The 24622-nt window shown below is 41.6% G+C and overlaps 1 protein-coding gene across 6 annotated transcripts in view; it reads left to right on the top strand.

Annotated features, from left to right (window-relative positions):
• SNAP25 (synaptosome associated protein 25) overlaps positions 1–24622 on the top strand; it is an 88305-nt gene that overhangs the window by 33360 nt on the left and 30323 nt on the right. For all 6 annotated transcript variants that reach the window (XM_055265066.2, XM_055265067.2, XM_055265065.1 and 3 more), the window contains exon 2: positions 23410–23544. In XM_055265066.2, coding sequence (XP_055121041.1) covers positions 23473–23544 — 72 coding nt within the window. In that variant the 5' untranslated portion in view covers positions 23410–23472. The remainder of the gene's footprint in view (positions 1–23409; positions 23545–24622) is intronic.

The following is a 24622-nucleotide window of genomic DNA, read 5'->3' as shown; positions in this document are numbered from 1 at the left end:
TACATCTGCACATACGGAGACACCCACGTGCAAACTCAGTAGAGGCAATGCATAATTTCCAGAGTTAGCACATGACCATCATATGAATGTATAGTGACTATATGTCAGAGATTTATTTACTTCATTAGTGAGAAAACCAGTAGGCAGATCAAGTCAGTTCACAGAGTATTTGAGGAACAAAGATTTATATGGTCAGTCAGGAAAGGGAGGTTAAAAAATTTTGTTTAATTGGGTTCAAAACTGATTAATGCCCTCCAGGCAATATAACTACAATGCTTGGGATTATCTTTTCTACCAGAGAGATATCATTTGCTTCTTTACTGGATGAAAGTCATGTGCTCAATCTTGTATAAAGTAACATCTAACTTGTCAGTCTGGTCTCTAATCAAGAGTAAATAACAAAAACTTTTGAGGGTGATTGACATGTTTATTACCTTTAGTGTAGTGGTGGTTTCATGGCAATATACATATGCTAAAATTTAACAGATTTTGAAATAAATATGTGCATTCATTATATGTTCTTTATACTTCAATAAAGCTGTTAGAAAAAAATAGTAAGCCCAAATAACTTACATTCCCCTAAAAAATTAGATAATCCCCAGGCAATCCTATTAGAAAATGTTCCAATATGATATAAAAGAATTTCCTCATCCTTTTTTTTTTTTTTTTTTAGCTTTCAAGCTTTAGATAATTTTTCTTGACTTTAATTAAAGTAATTGTTCTCAACTCAAAGAGATTTAAGTTTTGGCCACTTACTAAGTGTGTAACCTGAGGCAAAATATTTAAACCTCCCTGAGGCTCAGATTCTCCATCTGAAAAAAAAATGGAGATAATAATAGATCTCTGTTTCATAGAGGTATTACTAGGGTTAAATAAAAATATGCATTTGGGTGCTTAGCACAGCACCTAGTACATATTAAGGACCTAGTAAAGGTTAACTGTTCTTAATTATCATTTCCAAGGAGCAATGCAGCTCAGGAGCTATGTGAATGAGAGACAATGAGATAAAAAATATCATAGACCAGGGATGAGACCCTAAGGACACTCAGAACTGTGTTCTTGACCAGGTCACTTGTCTTTACCTTTTTTCTGATTCCTCAGCTACAAACTGCGAGGAGTAGATGAGACCTAAAGCAGGTCCTAATTTTTAGAATAGGATTTGCCAGGCCTCGCACTGAATCCTGATGGAATCCTGGCTTCTTCACATCCAGAATCTCATAAGCTCTTAGGGCTGTCTGTCCACGGTATTGTATCTCAGTGATGAGGACTCTGGATTCAAATCCTGGCTCTGCCACTTACTAGCTATGTGACTCTAGGCTACTTGCTGAACCCCTCTGTGTTTTGGTTTCCTATCTATAAAATGGGGATGATGAAGGCATCCACCTCACATAGAGCTGGTGGGACTATGATACTGAGTTATCACATACCAGGATCTATACAGTGCTGGGAGGACTCTACATGCTCAGGGAGCATCCCTGTTACGATGAGCGCCTGTGAAGGAGTGGTCGGCAGCCAAGGGTCCCATTCAGCAAGCCTGAGGAGTGCTGGTGGACTTCTCAAAATGATGAGGCTTGAAAATGTAATTTTTATATGCAGGACAATTCCCCTTTGTGGTGTCACTCAGCAGTAACTTCAAAGGTGTATTTGGGGGTGCTAATACAAGCTGTCTGGCAGTTGTAGATGTAGTTTAATGACATTTAAACATTTTGTGATCTACATGTCCCACACACCCTGGGGCTGGAAAAAAGGTGTTAACACCCACAAAGGGGCTGGCCAGGCAGTTCTCAGGGTGGCCTAGCCAGACCTTCCACCCTGCTGACTGGCAGGGTTCCCTACGCAGGATGTGCCCTCCTCCTCCCACAGAGCCCACAGATGGCTTACCACCTGCTTTGGGGAAGATGGCTCCTTCCTAGTTCTGGGGCATTGCTCAGCCTGAGCTACAAGACTTACCCCAGAGGGTTCCTTTAGAAGGCACTGTGGGTCTCCTATGAGATCCCTTTGTTCCCTTTTACCAGCCCATTGCATAGCTTCTGCATGTTTTGCTGCTAAAGGCAATCTATGATTTTACTCATACAGAGAGTTGCTTCATTCATACAGAGACCAGAAATTGCTGGGATTTTTTGTACCTCACAAGTGACTTTAGCCAGTGACTGACTGATACAGAAGTGTGCAAAGCCCAGCTCTCTCTCCTGGAGGTGAGGCGTGCTCTGAGGTGCATTTAAGACTCCAGAGCTCCATGGAGGATGATGCTGATGCTGGCACACCACCCTTGCTTGGCTTCTTCCCCTTTCTTGACCTATCTCCTCCACTCCCTTCCTGATCTCCCCCCGGAGCATTCCCTCGACAAATTCCCTGCACATAGACTCTTAGCTCAGGGTTGGCTCTTAGAAGCAGCAAACCCAGGTGGAGCTCCTTTTGCCCCACACTCCCACCTGCAGTAGAGAAGTGCCTCTCTGCAGGTAGCTTATGGAATCCCAAAGGAGGACGGTCCTGCTCTGAAGTTCTTAGAAACACAGAACTTTGAGCAGTTTGCCCTATCCTGAGCTACCTGCTTTGTAAACACTTTGGGAGCAGGAGGAGAAACCAGATGGGAAGACACAGGCCTTGCGGTAAATGGAGAAAACAGCAATTCAAATCCTCCATGGAAAAAACAGTTCCCCCAGGGCAAAGTGCTGGAGACACAGACCTGCCTCGGGTCTGGAAAATTATTTTTTAATGCACTGGGCAGTCTCGGAGCCTCGTGAACTTCTTCCAAAACAGATATAGCCTGCCTGTGTCTCACTGGTCTCAGGGAAAATCTCCCTAGCTTCCTTCTTCAGCTCAGTTGCCATAGAAAAGGGTCTGTGCCTTCAGACTGTTTCTTCATCTGAAGTAAAAAGATCGATGGGACCCAATGGGACTCCCGAGCCCAGCCATCTGTGGCTAAGGTACTTGAAATGATATAGAGGGATCCCTTCTCCCCAAGCCATCAGGGCAGCCCATAGCCTAGACTTTGGGTAAGAAAAATATCTGAAAATTTGTCTTTTGGAGTTGGCCAAATCCCAGGGTCCAAGTGGGCCCATGGATAAGAATAACGGTTGTGACAGCCAACCGGCCAAGTTTCCAAAAGACTGGATGGTACTACACAGACTCACTGGTGTGGCAAAGCACTTCAAACTTTGATTGCTTAAATGACCATCAAACGATGCTTGCTCCCCTGGCCACAAGTGACATTCTTAAGTGTTGTTCACCCTCTTGCATGTTTCCTTCCAATGGGCAAATAACTCTTTGAGCTATACAGAGACTAGGTGGGAGAGGGTGAATGGGTCAGGGTAAGTTCCTCCAAGTTTCTGGAACAGTAACACACACACACACAAACACACACACACACACAATTTATTTCCTCTGCCAACTCAGGGTTCTGGGGTGGGAATTCACTGTGGTCTATACACTACCTGGCAATAGGAGATGCAAAAGGTGGGGTTTGGGGCCCAAGAAAGCTAATAAAGGGTACAACTTGAGTACTAGAGTTACTAATGAAGTACAACTTATTAAAAAGATTAGTAGGCAAATCTACCTTTCCTGTGATTTAACACAGGAATCATGTGGGTTAGAAGATTCGTGTCCTCCATTTATTGAACATTTTTCTGTTTTCTTGGACATAATCAAAAATTCTAGCCTCCTTTCCCTTTGTTAATATGGCTTTGATAACTTTGGGCTTCATTTACGGATTTTATATAGGGCTATTAAGCACAGAGCAGCGAGACTATGATGATTATAAGAATAGAAATAAATGCATAATAACAAAACTTACAAAAATCAATTACATTACATTGAGAATTGGTAATAAATCAACATTATGTAAAAAAAACCTTTATGCATAGATAATGCAAGGGTATAAACAATGTTTCAGAGGGAGAACATGTGAAGTAGAACAGATGGATTTAGGCAGACCTGTTACTGGCAAAGCTACAAGCTGCTTGCAGACAGATTAAAGCCATCTTAGAGAGGATGAGCTTTGGGTTGTTTTTCAACACCTAAGTGTTCTATAAATGAGTAAGAGTTAAAATCAGAGCTAGGTATCTCTAAGAAATAATAATAGCTAAGATTTAGGCAAGAATGTACTTAAACTAGTTTGTTAGTAGTTGAAACCTTCTTCACGTGCATCTTTCGAGTCTATCCACTATTACAAAGTACCATTAATTAACCTACATATTTTATTTTAAACTTCTTTGAGTCATAAACTAATGGAGAAAGAATGAATTATTCAATAAATGATGTTGAAAAAGGAGCTTTTTGGAAAAATATAGAATTAGGGCTTTAATACTTTCCATATGTACACTAAAACAAATTTTAGCTGGATTAAAATGTTGAATTAAATATGACCACTGAGAAAACTAGAAAAAAAATGAATTTTTAACTCATTTTGGAATATGCAAATATTTTGCAGATAAAATACTGAGGAAATCACAAGTTAAAAATATACACTGATGAGCCGTTGTAGAAAGCACTTTGGTAATGTAACTCAGCTGTCATTAATTTATTTTCTTTGACCTGTAAATCTACTCCTGGGAATCTATTATAAGGAAATAATCCAAAATGTAAATACAATGTTTGTGTAAATATGTTCATGATAGCCTAACTTACAATGGCAAAAAGAAAGGGAATGGAAAGGAAAGGAAAGGATGGGGAAAGAAGAGGAGAGAGGAAACAGAACAACTCTAAACATCCAGTAACAGGAGATTAGCCAAATAAATCTTAATATATTATGTGAGGGAACATCATGCAGTCATTAAAAATGTCATTTGAGCAATGTCTAATGTATGAAAATTTTCATAATGTAATTAACTATAAAAAACAGGATAATATGTGTATATCCGATTCTTTAACAAATAAATTTATGTATATGCAGGCATACACATGTATGTTGATTCTAAATAGTACATTGGTTCCCAATCTTGGCTGCATATTAAAGTCACTGGGGAGCTTTAAATATATTGCATCCTGGGATTCATTCTCAGATTCTAATTGAATTGGTCTGGGGTGTCACTGGGGCATCAAGATTTTTTTAAAGCTCCCCAGGAGATTTAAATGCGCCCCTCCAGATATGAGAACTATGGGCATATGCTTTAAAAAAGGAAAAAAACAATTCTTCACTGAGAAGACTTGGAGAAAGAATAAATATTTATTTAGCCTTCCGAAGCAAAAAGACGTTCACCTGGCCAGGTGCAGTGGCTCATGCCTGTAATTGGGAAGTTGAGGCAGGTGGATCACTTGAGTTCAGGAATTCGAGACAAGCCAGGCCAACATGGTGAAACCCTGTCTCTATTAAAAATACAAAAATTAGCCAGCATGGGCCAGATGCGATGGCTCACGCCTGTCCCAGCACTTTGGGAGGCCGAGGCAGGTGGATCACCTGAGGTTGGGAGTTCGAGACCAGCCCGACCAACATGGAGAAACCCCGTCTCTACTAAAAATACAAAATTAGCTGGACATGGTGGTGCATGTCTGTAATCCCAGCTCTCGGGAGGCTGAGGCAGGAGAATCGCTTGAACCCAGGAGGCAGAGGTTGCGGTGCGCCGAGATTGTGCCATTGCACTCCAGCCTGGGCAACAAGAGCCAAACTCCGTCTCAAAAACAAAACAAAACAAAAAAATTAGCCAGCATGGTGGCATGCACCTGTAGTCCCAGCTACTCAGGAGGCTGAGGCAGGAGAATTGCGTGAACCCAGGAGGCAGAAGTTGCAGTGAGCCAAGATTGTGCCACTACACTCCAACCTGGGCAACAGAGTGAGACTCCGTCTCAAAAAGAAAAAAAAAAAGTTCACCTGCTAGCTGCCAGCAAATTTCATAGAATAGTGCCCAAGGAAAACCTTACCTGTTTGTATTATTAAAAAAAAATTATCCATAACTTGGAAATAAAGCAAAATGATGGATGCCCATCTTCCATTTGACATACTGGTCATCTAATGGACCTACTCAAGGATTATCCCATTCTCTTTCTTTGACGTACTATTAACTTTTGATCAGGGTCCAGACTCTGTGAAGTTACATCTTTCTTAATTTAGAGATTCTCGTGTCATGGAAATTTAAATGATTCCTGTGTGATAGAAAAAACAACTGCAAAGGTGACACTTTTATTGCTCTGTGAGATATTAACCAGCTTTGTATTTCAGTTAGTAATCTTTTTCCAGTATTATGTATGAATTCTCTTTGAACCAGTTTTACCATCTTGTTGGCTCTCTCATTAATGAGTTAATAAATCTTCATCACATACTCCTTCTATATTTTTATGAGACTCATGTTTTTAACTTTTTGAAAGGGTACCTTAAAAACTATCCATGATCAAACATGGATTTAGTGATAGAAATGAACCTAGAAAACTCATCCTGAGTGGAGACTGATCCAGCAACAACATCTTAGCATTTGGCCACAAAATGCTTCCTTCTCCCGATGTTCTCAGAACATGCGCTCTGTGTGGCTTACAAAAATCTCCAGGCCCTTTGCCCACAAGGTCTAATCCAAGTGCCTTTTAAATGCACTCCATGATAATGACAGGGAATGCCAAACTGAGTAACTGGAGGAGTCAAATTTACACACTAGGGTAGTTACAGTCACAGTTACTTACCTTAAGCAATTAGATATTTGGGTAAATCCAATTTTACCAATCAGTCTTCTGCCGTCATTGACTCCCACGATCACTTCAGAGACACTTTATCATCATGTGCAGCTCTTCTGCCATCAAGTGGGACTCCTGACACTTTGGCCAGGGACCTTTTTCTATTTTTTGTTACCCCTCTCAGTGTCAAGTACTCCCATAATGATCTATAGAAGTCTAGAATATAAGCTGGTAGCTTTGCTATTTAAAGAAACCCTGCAGTGAATTCACTTCTAGAGCAAATAATTTTCCAGAGAGTTTAACTGCTTAGTAGGTTGGTATATAGTAGGTTTGTTCAGAGTGGGATTCTGTTCATAGGTCCTGGTTTCTTCAAAGAGGGACATAGCAGAACTGTTATCTAAGGCTATATATATACAAAGATATATATATGGCAGAGTATGGCAGAATATATATATATATATTCGGCAGAGGTGATAATAATGATAAAGTCCAAGGTGAATGCCCATGTTTTTTGATATGAGATGATCAGATTAATCTGAGGAATAACAATTAGGTTGGCATTTTTGTTTCTCTCACCTCCATGGAAGCAGAATTTGCAAGTGAGTCAGCCCCTTCCTGGGAGTTTGCTGGCTTAGGAAATGTCTGTCTTGTTTCTACAGTGGATCCTGTAATACTGAGGAGCAGATGGTGTTTCTTCCAGCATGGTAAACCTTTTCCAAAAAGGATGGGAGGATAGAAAGAATTAGGTCCATCAGCATTCTAATCTCTATGACAGTATTGTGGGTGAAATTAGATTCTAGGAACCATTTTAAAGGACCAGCTAATCAGGACTTTTTTTATTTTTATTTTTGTTTTTTTTGAGACAGAGTCTCATTCTCTTGCCCAGGCTGGTGTGCTATGATGTGATCATAGCTCACTGCAGCCTCTAACTCCTGGGCTTAAGCCATCCTCCCACTTCAGCTGCCCAAGTGTCTGGGACTGCAGGTGCACACTGCCATGCCAGCTAACTTCTAAATTTTTTGTAGAGATGGGTCTGGCCATGTTGCCCAGGCTGGTCTCAAACTCATGGCCTCAAGCAATCCTTCTGCCTTGACCTCCCAAAATGCTAGGATTATAGGTATGAGCCGCTGTGCCCAGCCAGAACCTATTCTTATGAAGGGATCTGGGTTTGTGTCATCAACACCATACATACACCTTGGCCTTCTTCATAGAGCCAGAAACCTCAAGTTTGGAAGAGAATTTGCACATCACCTGATCCAGTGTCCCATCTTATAAATGAATCATGTCCATCAAGGCTACCAGCTGGTTGGTCAGCCTTTCCCTGAAATAGGGAACTCAGTTTTTCCGAGTCCTCTAACCCAGACTTTGGATAGATCTCTTAGAAAGTTCTTCTGCCACTTCCTCCCAGTGCTGACGGTTTTATTCCTTAGAGTCTGTTGCAAATTTTCCTCTGCCAATTTGGTAATTCTCAGTAATTATTTTAGTAGACGTAGTTAAAATAGGTGAAGTTCGTAGATCTCCTCCCTCATGACATTGAAACTAGGTATTATACTTAAGGAAAACAAGCCTCAGGATGGATTCTTCCCTCACCAAAATATTTCTTAGCAAGCAGACACAGTACTAGTTGGAAAACTTGTTCTATAAACACAATGAAGCACCCATTTTCTGTTCACTTGGGCATTCCAATCAGCACCTTGCATAATATTCTAGTGGCAGGATTCAGGTGACCTTGCAGTCAGATCAGATTAAAACAAACAAACAAGAAAAGTGGTTTTTAAAGTGCATTCCCTGAACCACCACCAGCAGCAGCATCAGAGAATGAGAATCTTAGAAATGCAAATTGCTAGGCCCTACCCCAGAATCACTTACTACATCAGCAATCTGAGTTTTAACAAGCCCTACCCATGAGAACCGGTCAGGAAACTCCCGTAACCATGACAGAATCAAGGAGCAAATGTAAGCCTTAGGTTAATGGCATACTCAGACTCACTACACACACACACACACACACACACACACACACACACACACACACACACACACACATCTGGCTTATATTATGTGGGATGGTAGTACATTTACAGTATTTCTAGCCAATTTTTATATTTTGGACATTCATTCCACCAATAAAAAATTATTCCTAACATCCATTAGGTTAATTAGTAAACCATTCCATAGATCACAGGCAAAGGGAGTTGAAGCACTAATAGTAGCTATCTCAGAAATGTGAGTTACTGATATAACTCTTTCAAATGCTAACTGCCTATCCTAGAAGTCTGTATCTCTGCTTAGGGTACCATGACTGTTTACTAACCACCTCTTGGGTACAGATTACAACTAATATACGTTCATGTCAATGAATTTTAAGTTAAATTACAATTTAATGGCTAACATTGAACCAGTCTAGTATCTATTCCTTGCAGTAACCAGAGTCATGCTCTGTCTTCTTTTCTCCAAGCTAAATACCCTCATACCCTCAATCATTTTTAGAATAATGGGATTTCAAAGCCCTAGACCAAACTGTTCTCCTCCCAGCTTTAAGGTAACTACAAATGAATGAGTATGAACCTGTGATTCAGGAAATCACTTGTTCTGTGGGCTTCAGATCCCAGGATAAAGGTACCTACACACACCCTAAATGTTCCACTTCTATTCCCTGAGCCACCACACCCTAGACGTTGCTCAAACTCAGAGCCTCTCTTTGCCAAGCTTCCCTTGCCTAGGTTTGCACCCTCTACAGGGGTCAGACATATGGAAACATAGGCAAGAATGTGGGTGTGTGATCCATCCCCTTATCTATAGCAATGACTTCCCCAGTATAGCACATATACCTTCAGTGGCTGGCGAAATGAGCTTAGGAGGATGATAGATGAAATTCGCAATATACATTTTAGTAATTGTGTATCTACTTTAATGTATATTAAACAAACATAATTAGCCATAACCTTTCTGCTTTTATATATAATTACTTAGAATGAGGCTGGGTTTGAAAGGTGCGTTAAAATCAATGATTTTAAAAAGACTTAGTGAATTAACAACGTAGTGTGCATTTATGCCTAAATTGTGAAGAAAACATAAGAGGCCCAGGGTTTTGGAAAAACTATTCACAAGGATAATGAGTTCAGGATATGGGGGCCCTGGCCAGAGTTGTCTTCACCATAAGTACTTTTTCTAGGAAAACAGAAATTATGTTGATCAGCATTATTTACCTGCCAAACTGTTCATCTTTTCTCCAGAAGGCAGTAAAAAATAACACAAAGTGCCAAAACACAATGAGTTTAGAAACACAAACACCACTGATTCTTTGATAAATACCATACAGCTCATATGCCTGCTTTTAATTCAGGAGAGAAAGCCTTCTATACCAAGACCAGCACCCACCAGAGAAGATCTAAGTCAGAAAAAAGTAGAGTTTTAGTTTTGCTATGGAAGGATGATATCATGAAATATAAAAATAGCAATTGTCTGAAATTAACAGTAGGAAAAAGACAGGCTACATTGGCCTTAGTCCTGTTATTTTTATATATTCTAAAAACATTCTCAACTAGCACAGACAAGTCCCTTCCTCTCCACTATTTTGATGTTTGCCATTTCAAGGACACCTTAAGGTGAGCCCTAGATTGGGACTTAAAGATTCAGGCTCTGCATGACTCTGTAGTTTCAAATTACTCCACCTTTCTGAGCTTCCCTTCCTCCTGTGACAAATGACACCCAGTAACCCTCAAGTTCTAGCCATTCTGTGATATTTTGAATGTGGAGTCTTCAAATCCAAGTAAGTTCAGCCAAGCTGAGAATACAGAGAATTTTTGTTCTTTTTCCCCTCTTTTCCTGATTCAGTGGTTTGCTGATTCCTCTAAGTACATGGCGTCCAGTTATCCCTATGTGATTAAAAAAAAAATAGCTCATAAACAAGTGGAAGTTGCCTTCGGTGGGATTCCTCAGAAGCAGACCCTTAGACAGGGATTTATGTGATAGTGATTTATTAAGGCAGTGCTCGCAGGAGAAACCAGAAAGGGAGTTTGGAGAAGGACAGTGGGGACAGAAGGAAGCCAAGCCAAGGAGCACCTGCTGGCAGGGTCCCAACTTTGCCATGTTCCTGAGAGAATCTTTGGAGTCTACATTACACCTTATGGTTTGTCTCACCTTAAGGCACAGAAGCAGTACAGGAGCTAGTTTTTTGTCCTCCTCTGCCAGTCAGTTATTAGCTAGGGGCCTGCCCTGGGTGTGGGCGGTGGGGGGAGTAGTGGGTCAAAAGCTCCCAGGTAATTGCCGCCACTCTCAGTGGATCAGGCGAAGCAACCCTGGGGTGCTCTTTTTTTTTTTTTTTTTTTTTTTTTTTTTTTTTTTGACACAGAGTCTCCCTCTGTCGCCCAGGCTGGAGTGCAGTGGTGCGATCTCGGCTCACTGCAAGCTCCGCCTCCCAGGTTCATGCCATTCTCCTGCCTCAGCCTCCCGAGTAGCTGGGACTACAGGCGCCCGCCACCACGCCCAGCTAATTTTTTTGTATTTTTAGGAGAGACGGGGTTTCAGTGGCTTAGCCAGGATGGTCTCGATCTCCTGACCTCATGATCCGCCCACCTCGGCCTCCCAAAGTGCTGGGATTACAGGCGTGAGCCACCGCACTGGGCCAACCCTGGGGTGTTCTTACAAAGAGGGTCACAGGCACAGAAACACGGAGATGACCACAAAGAACCCCTAAGGGAGCTGAGCAGGTCCCCAATAACATCGACTGCTGAAGGCAAAACTGTTACTAAGCCTGAATACACACCAGCTTCCTTCCAGGTGTTGGTGTGGTCATAGCAGCACAGAAATAGTTTGGTTTTCATGAGAATGGTGGGAGTGGGGTCTTTCTGTTTGGTCTTAGATTCTGTCTGTTCACGCACTCCTGAGAGGAATCATTTTGTTTAGGGTATAACAAGACTTGTTTATTGTGGCCAAGTGTTAGCCCCACAGAAGATTACTCATCTCCCAAGAACCAAGCTGTGTACCTCACAATACATTTTCATCAGTTCTGTCCTAGGAAGGGGAAGGAAGAGACCCAAACGCAAAGGTTTCTTGTGAGAACCCCTAGAACCATCCCTTAGGGGCGGTTATCCACTCCAGCTTCGGGCTGGATGCGGCTGCACTAACAGTAGCACTCTGTAAATATTGATTAAATGAATGAACCTGTTACCGTGGTTTGTTTAACTATGAACAAGCAATGAGACAAGATTGGGGCCCCTCTTCTCTCTCTCCTCGTCAGTGAGGCCACTGTGCTTTGGCTCCTAAGTAAACAATCAGGAACTGTTGCATAATACAAACCACAGGGCTAAATACCCATTTAGCCACATTTGCAAAACAGACAAAAGAAACATTGGCATTTTCGAAAAAGAGAGATTTAGGCATAATCAGTGTTGGTTGTGGCTGGATGCCCTGTTACAACTAAGAAATGCCAATGCTGGCTGCATTTCAATGCCAGGCCTCCCCAGACCCAGCACCCTAAAATGCAAAACCCAAGCAGAGGCCACTTTTCACGATACTGTCACTAATCCTGGACTAGCCCAGGGAAGGGGCATATCAGGGAAGCCAGACTTCCCTTCTCAGAAGAAACCAGATCAAGACTGTGTCTATTTATATCCAGACATACAGATATAGAATCCCATTTAGGAATGGTATGGGGTGGAATGTTCTGGGAAATAGATTAGCCAAGCTTGAAAGGAATTGGGCTTTAATGCTAGTGCCTCTTCTCAGAGACACTGTGGGAGAGGGTGACAATTCTGTGGGCTGGTTAAAGTACTTGTCGCTTGAGATTGTCCTTCAGCCAAATTCTCCTATAAGAAGCATATTAATGGTGTTTAACACATACTATGTCATCAAATATTGAAAACAACATGGTGGAAAGGAAAAGGGACCACCCCCTCAGATCAAGATGGCCTCCTCAATGCTGGGGAACCACTTTCTTGTGCTTTTGGATAGTTTATCATAAGGTTACCAGAGTTTCCCACTGGATCCTTGCAAAGACCTTCAGCCCTAAGTCATGCTACATATGGATCCTTCCACTCTGGGGGAGCATAAGAAGGACCTGTGGTTGTCGTTGAAAATGCAGGTACTAGCCCGACCTCCACAGATTGCTTTCCACAGGTAATGTAACTGGGAATCTGAATTTTAGCAAGCAACTAAAAAAGATTTTGAGGCAAGGAGATCTCAGACCATGATTTTTTTTTTTTTTTTTTTGAGACGGAGTCTCGCTCTGTTGCCCAGACTGGAGTGCAGTGGCGTGATCTCGGCTCACTAAGAGGCCCTGTTATGAGCCATTGTGACTCATCTGTTATCCAGACAATGGGTGTAAAATAGATGCAAGATGGTATATCAATTCATTCACAAGACATGTGTTCATCATATTTGAAATATAATCTTTTGATTTAACTAGGGAATAGTTTAAAACCAGTATTTCCTGCTATGAAAAGAGGAGATTGAATTTCATGCACAAGAATATTCAAAAATACAATAACAAGGAGCCAAGTCCATCCCATGCTTTAGAAAATTTACAACTATGAACATGGCAGATTTATGAAGTGTCCATTCTTAGTGATAGAAATGTAAACAGAAACTTACAGCATGTTATCTGCTAAAAGTACTTTTTGCTCTGGTCCTTAGTTTGCCTTAAGACATAAGCTTTAATTATTTGCAGAGGAAGAAGAATAATTTATCAGTACCATCCACAGAGTCTCCAGTGCGCAAAATCCTCAGTCTCTTCTTCCTCTATCTTATAGAACAAGACTTCACAAACCCTGTTATTTGGGAGAGACAGACCATCGTCAGTGTGCTTTTTCTAATAACTATCTTCTCTTTGTTTCCGAATACAAGAATTTATCTCATGGAAATCAGTCATTTCATCCACCCTCCAGTGCAGGGCACCATTAGGAGACTCAGAACCCATGGCCCCGTGGAGCTTTCAGTCAGCTTGGGAAGTAAATGAGGTTGGGAGTCTGTAGGACATGTGAATTGGCGAGGTTAAAATAACATCGCGTGGTCAAGAGTGGAGCACAGGCACAGAGTCACCCCCAAGGTGGGAACTCCACCTGTCACACCTACCAGCCTAATATGGAGATAATGTGATTTAGGGCGGCACTTCTCAAACTTAGTGCTTGATATGTTGTTCAGTAAGTGATCCAATCCAATAAGTCTGGGGTGGAACTTCTAACAAGCTCCCAGGTGAGGCTGATGCTGCTCTGGGGAACACATTTGGAGTACCAAAGGTTTGGGGGTTTCTATATAATCCCCCTAGTTTTATATAAAGTTCTTAGTTTGATTCCTATCACATTGCAAGTTCTTGACAAATAACTATTATTATGAAGAGTGTTTTGACAACTAACAGTTGTGTGGCATAGAATGTTAGAATAGATGCAGCTGATTTTGCCTAACAGGGAAAGGCTGCTTCAAACCTGGGGCAAATTCTGATGATTCAGAAAATGGAAGGAATCACCTCTCCACCAGTTTCACTCATCCCTTCAATGAGGGGACTTAGGGAGTTGTCTCAGCAGCAGTCACTGTGCTTAACTATTCCCTTAGAATAAGTGCTTTGCATCTTACAGTTGCATTCTCTTCAAGAAATTTCATCCAGTGAAAATAATAACACCAAACCCATTTTTGATCATATTCCCATGCCATTACAGTCAGGGAAAGAGATTATTAGTCTCCAAACAAATCCAAGTACTGGCTCTTTCTGGAGAGCAAGAATAGAAACCCAGAGAAAAAAAGGTGGCTACTGTGAACCAAATCAGAGCACATTAACTCATGACTTAGATGCTTAGATGCACTAGTTTGATGTTGTTGCTGTTGTTTTGGTTTGTTTGATGAAGACGAGAGACATAAGGCTAAGAGAAATGAGTATTTGATTGGATTGAGTTTGACCAAGGTTGTGCAACATGAATAACATAGTGGAACAGGGTTATGGTAGCAATACTTATCTTCAATATTGATAAAAGCAATAATGCACTATGAAAAGGTAGCAATCATGGACCTATAAACATGACAACACAGCTGCAAAATGTAAAGAGTAAAAATGGGCTGAAATAGAAGAAATTGATGGAACGAACTCACTGTTGAAGACCTGAACACACCCCTTTCAGAAATCAATAGGTCAAATTGACTAGCGAATTTAGAGAGTTTGAAAACATAAACCTTCCTTTTCTGCTTGATTTGATATCAATAGGTAGGTAGTTAGAGTCAAAGACAGAATGGACTTTCTTTTCAGACACAAATTAAACATTCACAGCCATTGGCCATGTGTTAGGGCACAAAGGAAATCTCAACAAATTCCACAAAGTAAAAATCATATGGGCCACTTTCAACATAGTGAAAATAAAACTAGAGGTTACAAAAAAACTCTAATATTTAAATCTTAACATCACATTTTCAAATAACTCTTGCATTAGAGAGGAAATTAAAACTGAAATTTAAAACTATATAGAAATAAATAACAAAGAACATACTATATGACAAAGCCTGTAAGATACAGCCACAGTAACACATAGAGGACAATTTATAGCAATAAGTATATTATACCCCAAACAAGAAAAATGCCAAGTAAATGAGTCATTTGTGAATTCAAGAAGATATAAAAGGAACAACACAATAACACATCTTAGGAAGAAAAAAGAAATAAGAATAAAGGTGCGGGTGTGGGTGTGGAAGAACCAGTGATTTAAAATATAGGTAGAGATGATAAACAATAATGAAAACTGGGATTTACTGAGATGTACCTGTCAAATCACTCTGTGTTGTTTTCCAATATGTAAATGAAGCTAAAAATAGTCTCCAGGTTTTTTGTTTGTTTGTTTGTTTGTTTGTTTTGAGACAGAGTCTCGCTCTGTCACCAGGCTGGAGTGCAGTGGCGCGATCTTGGCTCACTGCAACCTCCACCTCCCAGGTACGAGGCTTCTCCTGCCTCAGCCTCCCGAGTACCTGGGACTACAGGTGCAAGCCACCACACCCAGCTAATTTTTGTATTTTTAGTAGAAACGGGGTTTCGCCATGTTGGCCAGGATGGTCTCCATCTCTTGAGCTTGTGATCCGCCTGCCTCGGCCTCCCAAAGTGCTGGGATTACAGGCGTGAGCCACCATGCCCGGCCAGTAGTCTCCAGTTTTTAATTAAAACATGAAATAGCCATACACTTTGCTTTGAGAATAAATATGCTTTGAAAATATATTTTTTAAATGACCCAAACTCTTGATCTAACATTTAGCCTAATCTTAATAGTTACCACTAAGCCTGCTTCATAATCTCAAAGTGGGGATACTAATAGTATGCACACCGTGTGTCACTGAAAGTTTCTGTAAAGGTATATATTATATGAAAAGCACTTAAAATAGTGCCCAACAAAGAGCAAACCCTCCATAAGTGTTAGTTAATATGATTATTATTAATAGATAAGGAGAGTTGTCCCACTTGGTTTATAAAATCCTTTTGTTCTTCTTTGGGCTTTGTTGAATACAGTGAGTTTTCATAAACTTTTGTTGAATTTGAAGGTGTATCTCCACCAGAAAACAGGCAGGGTCTGCAGGAAGAGAAGGATCTGCCCTGCAGAAGCTTCATACAAATGATGAACAGTGTGGCGAGACATCAAGATGTAGGTTTCGGCCCTCTGTGATAATTCAGCTGATGGGTGTTGATTTATACATATTTGTTAGTTTGGTTTATTTATTAAAAGAGGAACAGAAAGAAATGTATTAGATCAGGGTACACTTTCCTTATACCTTTCCTGAGACATTCCTGTCCTTTGGCACTTGGACTAATGACCCATGTCCCCAGCATAATAGCCATGTCTCTATTCATCTTGTATATCAAAAAGCACACCCTGCTCTATCCACACTCACCTCTCTTCGTGGGCCCTAAACTCATATTTCAGTTCAGAGTCTTCAGCAGGAAAGCATTTTTACCCTAAGGCACCTAAACTAAGTAAGCCCCTTGACAGGGAAGAACAGTTTTCTGTGGAGTCCATTTGCCCCCCAAGTCATGAAGGTTTCAGACAGACTTATGTGTAGCATTAAAGAATAAAGAGCTTTTCAAATTACCCTTGACACTGAAGAATAACTGCAGCCTGCCCACCTTGAAGCAAGTATCTTGACAGTGACAGACCCTCAGATGTTTCCGTTTCTGATGTTAAACATGTCTCAGATGTTTCTGTCTCCCACCACTACTACTGGGGCTGGGAACATTTGTCTGCAGCTGGTTGCAGAAGTTAGAAATTGTTTTGAGGGCCACAAGGGCACCCTATAACCTTGCAATCAATCATATAGATTAAATCTGATTTGCAATCCTAAAACCCTATAGGAATAGTTGATCAAAGGCAAATTGGTTTTTACATCTTGTATTTTACTTCATGCATTGTTTTAAAATATGTTTCAGAAGTCCGGCGCGGTGGCTCACGCCTGTAATCCCAGCACTTTGGGAGGTCGAGGCAGGTGGATCACTTGAGGTCAGGAGTTCGAGACCAGCCTGGCCAACATAGTGAAACCCCATCTCTACTAAAAATACAAAACTAGCCAGGCATGGTGCGCATGCCTGTACTCCCAGTTACTCGGGAGGCTGAGGTTGCACTTGAACCCGGGAGGTGGAGGTTGCAGTGAGCCAAGATTGTGCCACCGCACTCCCACCTGGGCGACAGAGCAAGACTCCATCTTAAAAATAAAAAATTAAAAATAAACTATGTTCCAGAAAACACTAACCCCACCTTAGAAGTTCCATGAAAAGGGGATTTTACAGACACATATGAACAGAAAAAAATATACCATGTGTGTCTATAGGAAATGTATAATGCTCTGGGGATATTAAGATTGATTTTGAAAATTTTCAGAATTTTTTCTTGATTCTTTTTAGGCTAAGGATCTGTAAATAGTTTCTGCACAGAGCCAGGTAGTAACTATTTTCAGCTTTTGGGGGCATATGGTCTTTCCACTCAATTCTGTTGTTGTAGAGTGAAAGGAGCCATTGACAACAGATAAATGGATGTGTGTGTGCTCCAGTAAAACTTTATTTATGGACCCTAAAATCTGAATTTCATGTAATTTTCACGTGTCACAAAAGTTTTTTTCTGAGTCTTTTAAATCATTTTAAAAATGTAAAAACCATCCTCAGCTCAAGGCCAATACAAAAACAGCTGGATTTGGCCCGTGGGTCCTAACTTCCCCAAATCCCCTGGTTAACGTAGCCTGCCCCTTGTTTGCCACTCTATATAACTATAGGACTCCAGCCCGGCATGGTAGCTCACGCCTATAATCTCAGCACTTTGGGAGACCAAGGCGGGCGGATCACCTGAGGTCAGGAGTTCGAGACCAGCCTGACCAACATGGAGAAACCCCGTCTCTACCAAAAATACAAAATTAGCCTGGCGTGGTGGTGCATGCCTGTAATCCCAGCTACTTGGGAGGCCGAGGGAGGAGAATTGCTTGAAATCTGGGAGGCAGAGGTTGTGGTGAGCCAAGATCACGCCATTGCACTCCAGCCTGGGCAACAAGAGCGAACCTCTATCTCAAAAACAACAACAACAACAAAAAACTGTAGGACTCCCACCACCCCACCTGGTGACGCTCATGAACATCCCAGGAGAGAAGGTCCTACAGACCAGAGCTACTCAACGTGTGCTCTGTGAACTAGCAGCTTCAGCATCACCTGAAGGCTGGCTGGAAATGCAGAATCAGCTGGCCACGGTGGCTCACGCCTGTAATACCAGCACTTTGGGAGGCCAAGGCAGGTGGATCTCTTGAGGTCAGGAGTTCAAGACCAGCCTGGCCAACATGGTGAAACCCTATCTCTACTAAAAATACAAAAAATTAGCTGGGTATGGTGGTATGTGCCTGTAATCCCAGCTGCTTGGGAGGCTGAGGCAGCAGAATCACTTGAACCCGGGAGGCAGAGGTTGCAGTGAGCTGAGATGGCGCCACTGCACTCCAGCCAAGGTGACAGAGTAAAACTCTGTCTCAAAAGAAAGAAAGAAAGAAAGAAAGAAAGAAAGAAAGAAAGAAAGAAAGAAAGAAAGAAAGAAAGAAAGAAAGAAAGAAAGAAAGAAAGAAAGGAAAGAAAGAAAGAAAGAAAGAAAGAAAGAAAGAAAGAAAGAAAGAAAGAAAGAAAGAAATGCAGAATCAGTGACCCCATTTCAGACCAGCTGAATTAGAATCCCTGAGGGTGGGTCCCAGCAATCCATTTTAACAAGGTTTCTGCATATTCTGACTCTGGGGGAAGTTTCAGAAGCTCTGTCCTGGACCACACCTTGTAAAGTGCTGATTTGGGAACACTGAATGCTACATGGGAGTGTCAGAACAGTTCATCCATGTCAGTTAACATGAATTGAACCCTAACTAGGGGTCAGACCCTTTGCTAATAAGCACTGGTGATTTGAGATAATTAATTAGATACTGTTAGGCTCTTAATAGACTGGGAGTTTGTCTTACAATCAGAGCCTCGGGGAATAGTTTTGAGTGGGTTTTCTTCCTAATTTCCCCTGCTTCTTAGTTTCCTCTTTCCACCTGCTCTGCAACACACAAGATGGCAGTTTAATGTGCTAATATGAGGGATGTATTACAGGCTGCCTTGATCATAAATGCCACTTCACTACTAACATCCTTTCAGCTACTGAAATTACTATTAATAAACATCCTTATGCCTCTTCAGCTGCTGTCTTTTAGAATGCTAACATGCATGAGTTTGGGGTTTATAGGAACAATTTATTAAACACTAGCAGTAAACATCCCAACAGAAGATCTGGAGGTACACTCAGCGCCCACTCTCCAGCCGTTCTTATTAGAAGAGGGGGAATTGCTTTTTCAGCTTTGAAATGCTGTGTGTTTGAGATCCATTGGATTCATCAGCCCTCCTCCCAAATCACAGATGAATCTCCGTGTTTTAGAGCAGGACAAAGGTGTGGGAGCTCCTGGGGGAACCGTGAAAGTGATGAAACCAAGGGTATCTGCCACATGGCTTCTCCGCCATCCCACCAGCTGCCCATCAGCCAGGCCTGGATAGGCTGCTGTCAGCTTGGAGCCAGGGCGCCCTACAGCTGTTCTTCACATGCTGAGAATAACAACCTTGAGAGGAGATTGCCAAGGAAACACAGGAAACTTGAGTATGTGTGAGAGAGAGAGAGAGAGCGAGAGAGAGAGAGAGAGGGAGAGAGAGAGAGAAAGAGAAGAGAGAGAGCATGCACAGAAACATTCATCAGCAAATAGACCTGAAGGAGTGGGACAGAGCAATAGCACTACAGACCTGAAAGCACATGGACCCCTGCCTTCTAATAAACTGACCTGTGAAAAGGAAAGGTAAATGGCTTGCTTAGGCTGAAGATAGACATTTTCCCCCCAGGAACCCAGCAGCAAAATGTAAAGATGGAGCGCGGGGCCAGAAGGCACTTTCGTTTGTCTCCTTGTGGTACTCCTGTGAGAGGTGCTGCTTGGAGACTTGAGGCTCAGGCACTCTGCTGGTTTCCCTGGTTTCAAGCTTCCATGGGTGCTCAGCACCACAGCAACATGCCTTGTGCCCAGCCGTTAGTAGAGGAAAGCTGATTAACAAATACTGAGTTTGTTCCCCTCTTAGCCAAGGGTGTGGGGCTGTCCTGAATTAGTGAGGCTTTCTGAATATTAAGCTCCACATTCTTTTTTACAAAAAAGGTTGGCCAGAACTTTTCTGTAATTTATTCCCCTCAACAACCCCATGAGATTGGTATTGTTTGTCCTGTTGAGAAAACTAAAGCTCAGAGATGGCGATGAACTTACCCAGACTCACCCAGCTTCTGAGCGCCAGAGCCAACAGTCCAGCTGGGTCTTTCTGACATCAATGCCTTTATCCACCCACTCCACTAAACTATGGTCCATAGGCTACTCAACTTCCCCACGGGTCCACTGCTTTATTCTGGAGGGTAGATGCCCAGTCACTTGGGAATACTGAAATTTCATTTCTGTGCATCTTAAGATTCTGGAGTGACTTGGTGTAAATTCCTTCCAGTGTCTGTTTTCTAGATCCTAATTTCTAAAATGGAGACATGGAAATAAAGTCTCACGTATTTAAATAAAACACAGTGTTCACATCTCTACATCATCTCATGAGCACATGTTCTAGTGGCCAGAACAGGCATTCGAAAATTAGCAGGCTCATAGTAAGATGCTCTGTCAGTTATTAAATGACTGCCCATAAAGCTAACCTCACATAAACTTACTCCGTTATTTGTTTAACGCCAGTGGTAGAATAAAGCAACGCTGAAGCTTTGTTATTTCTTTTTTTACTCAGATTTCATATTTGTTGCTTTGCCCAGCAATCACTGAGTAGAGAACTGTGAAACCTGTTATCTCCAAAGAAGTTTCACTTTAGGATTCCTCCCAAGAACCCTAAAGAGTATGATTTTTTTTTCCACAAGAGCAATAAATTTGGAAAGTGATATTAATATGTACTAAAATTTCATCCTTGTTGAGAAAGCAGTAGAATCGTGGACCTGGAAGGCGAGATGGCAGAGCCTCCTCCCCCAGGATCAGATCTAGGAGCTGCCTCTGGGAACTTTTGTTCCCTTGCCTCCCAATGAGTGTGTTCCTGATTTTTTTTCATACAGAATTTTCATTTTTATTTTTCCAAAAAGTGATTCTCATTCTCATGCAAATAATAATAATAATAAACATGGTAGCGCCCCAAGGCCCTAAATCTAATTTCCTTTCCCAGCTTCGGTTTTCAATAGAAGGACAAACACAAATATGTTTTTCGGTTAGGAAATCATGCTCATATGCAATGTTTCTGTTTCGTTTTAAGTTTCTTCAGGCATTTACTAGTTAGTGTAACACAGGCTGCTATAACAAAACAACCCTCACATTTTCCATAGCATAATAGAAATATATTGTTTGCTCGCATAAGAGTTCAGGTGTTACTGGCCAGGAGTCATTTTCCTCCATGCAGGGATATGGAGGGCCCAAGTTCCTTCTGTCTCATGGTCTCATGGCTTAGCCATCCTTAAAGACTGTTTTTCTGGCAGAAGGAGAAAGAGAGGGAGGAGAATACCTGCTTTGGAACTGCCTTAGACTGACAGGGACACACATTGTTCTACTACCACTCATGGACTGTCTCTAGCCACAAAGCTCCACTTCCTTGCAAAGGGAACTAGAAATGTAATTCCTGGCTGCACAGCCATTTCCCAGAGATCATGCTCTACCATGCAACAGTGAGGATAAAGTGCACAATTGACCATCTCAGCTGCGAGACAAGAGCCCATGCCTTCTTCAAATGTGCTACTCACGGAGAATTTTTCATTCTGTCAGATACCTACCCCATCGGGCCCTTTACCCCCTTCCCTTCGATGGCCTGGGGACGTGGCTTCCTCAGAAAGGCCTGTTGCAAACCCATGGGCACCCAAGATACCAGACATGTCCCCTAGTGTAATTATCGTCACCCTGAATCATCTAATTAGACTGAATTCTGTAAAGGCAGGGAATTTGCCTATCTTGTCCGTCGCTGTATCCCTAGTGCCTAACGCTGCCTGCCATGTTACAGGTGCTCAATAAATATTTGAGAAGGAAGAAGGGCTCTCTCTGGAATGGACTCAGTCCTTGTACCTGTCGTTTGCACCATGTGGGATTTCAAGAGAGTAGCCAAGAAATGGACTGGTCACCTTTCAGGACCAAGGACCCACCCTCTTTGGAGTGATAGCAGCTCACCCTCACACAAGCCCTTTTGGCAACCTCTGATGATGACTGAAATAGATGAAAGATTTTCTGCCTTTGGCTTCCACATGCTTCTAAACACAATGGAACACTATTCAACAACAAAAATTGAATGAACTATTGATACATGCTGCAACACAGATAAATCTCTAAATAATTATGCTAAGTGAAAGAAGGCAGACAAAAAGTAGTACATACTATGTGATTTTTATTTATATAAAATTATAGGAAATGCAAACTAATGTATAGTGACAGAAAGTAGATCAGGCTGGGTGCAGTGGCTCACGCCTGTAATCCCAGCACTTTGGGAGGCCAAGGCGGGCGGATCACAAGGTCAGGAGATCGAGACCATCCTGGCTAACACAGTGAAACCCTGTCTCTACTAAAAATACAAAAAATTAGACAGGCGTAGTGGCGGGCACCTGTAGTCCCAGCTACTCAGGAGGCTGAGGCAGGAGAATGGCGTGAACCCGGGAGGTGGAGCTTGCAGTGAGCTGAGATCGCGCCACTGCACTCTAGCCTGGGCGACAGAGCGAGACTCCATCTCAAAAAAATTAAAAAAAGAAAGTAGATCAGCAGTTTTCTGGGCATAGACATGTGGGATAGGGCAGAGGCCAGTGGGTGGGTAGGAGATTTGGAGGAGTAATGGCTATGTTCATTGTTTTGATTGCAGTCATGGTTTCCTGGGTGTATACATATGTCAAAACTTCTCAAGTTGTACACTTCAAATATGTGGGGTGGACTGTATATCTGTTATACCTTAATAGAGCTATTTAAATAAATAAATAAATAAATAAATAAATAAATAAATAAATAAATAAATGTGATGATAAAAGTACACTAACCCCAAACCACAGCCCTCCAACCTCATCATTCCCAACCCTTGGGTAGTTTGTCTCTTTAAAAATATTTCATAGGTAGATAGGTGTCTATCTCCATAGCAGAATTGGCAAGTATGTATTTGTGGCATCTTTCGGAGAAACAGCACAATTCTGTTGACCCCTGTCTGAGCATGGCTTTCAGATCAGAAAACTGAGTCATGTGGACTGAGTATGGGCCATTTAGATTTTCTGGTCTTTGCACACACCTACATGAACATATATAAGCTCTCATATTTTCAAATCTACTTCTTCCCAGGTCCAGAGCCAAACCCATCACTGACCCCCCAGCCCAGGCGCCCAGCCACTCCCCACCGCTACCATGGCCGAAGACGCAGACATGCGCAATGAGCTGGAGGAGATGCAGCGAAGGGCTGACCAGTTGGCTGATGAGGTAAGGAGTGGAGACCTAGGAAGGGAGGCAAAAGATGAAGGCCTGAGTGGTTTGTCTTATTCAGGTTCAGGCAGGGAAAGCCTTTCTTTCAATGTCTCAATTTCTTTAGAAAAAGTAATATGACTTTGATTTTCTGTACACCTAAGGCTTCTGTGGACCAGAATGAGTTGATTATAAAAGCTGCATACAAATTAATGTCTTGGCCCTAACTCTCAATTTCTAGAAATCTTGAGAAGTCAAGGTCCTCTAAGAAGAGAAAGCAATGTCTTTGGGTGCCTCAATTCAGTGCTATGCTGGAGAAGGCTCAGTTCTGAGAACAGATTGTTAACATTTTCGGGAACTTTGCAAGCCGGTTGCTAAATGCAGCCATTATTAAAATTGAATTATATAAACTGACAATTAGATAGATTCTATTAAAACCAAAAGTAATAAACACTCAAACTTCATCACTTCCTAATTATTTTGCTACATTTTACTATTATCCATGATCTTGAGATCCATCCATTTTATATGTAGGGTGGAAATAAGGTATAATAATGTGTTACCATGTATCTTTCCAACTTCATGATCAGTAATATGAAGTTGTAGCTTAAAATCAGGCAGAGCTGGGCACAGCAGCTCTCACCTGTGATCTCGGCTACTTAGGAGGCTGAGGCAGGAGGACTGCGAAGGCCAAAAGTTCACGACCAGCCTGAGCAACATAGAGAGACTCCCATCTCTAAAAATATTTAAAAATTTAAAAATCAGACAGAGTAAGAGTATTTATAACCCAAGAATCTGCAAATACTGCAGATCAGGGCTTGACTTATTGTTTTGCTGATTGTCTAGGCTTTAAAAAGTAGAGAAAATATTAATAATGAGATTAAAGTTAAAAGTATGTATGTCTGCAGCCATTATACTATGAATAACACAAAAAGAGGAAATCTTCCAGTATTTGAAAATTATGATTCTCTAAAGCAAAGAAATCCTTTTGGTCATTCACAAATGAGTACAATTCCAACACATGCCTTCATTGTTTCATTTTCTTCTTACTCATTAGTATAAATGAAAACATCCAACCAACATTCATGTCAGAACT

This window comes from Symphalangus syndactylus, chromosome 24, assembly GCF_028878055.3.
Source record: "Symphalangus syndactylus isolate Jambi chromosome 24, NHGRI_mSymSyn1-v2.1_pri, whole genome shotgun sequence".
Classification (NCBI taxonomy): Eukaryota; Metazoa; Chordata; class Mammalia; order Primates; family Hylobatidae; genus Symphalangus; species Symphalangus syndactylus.
This window is presented reverse-complemented; position numbering and strand designations above follow the sequence as displayed.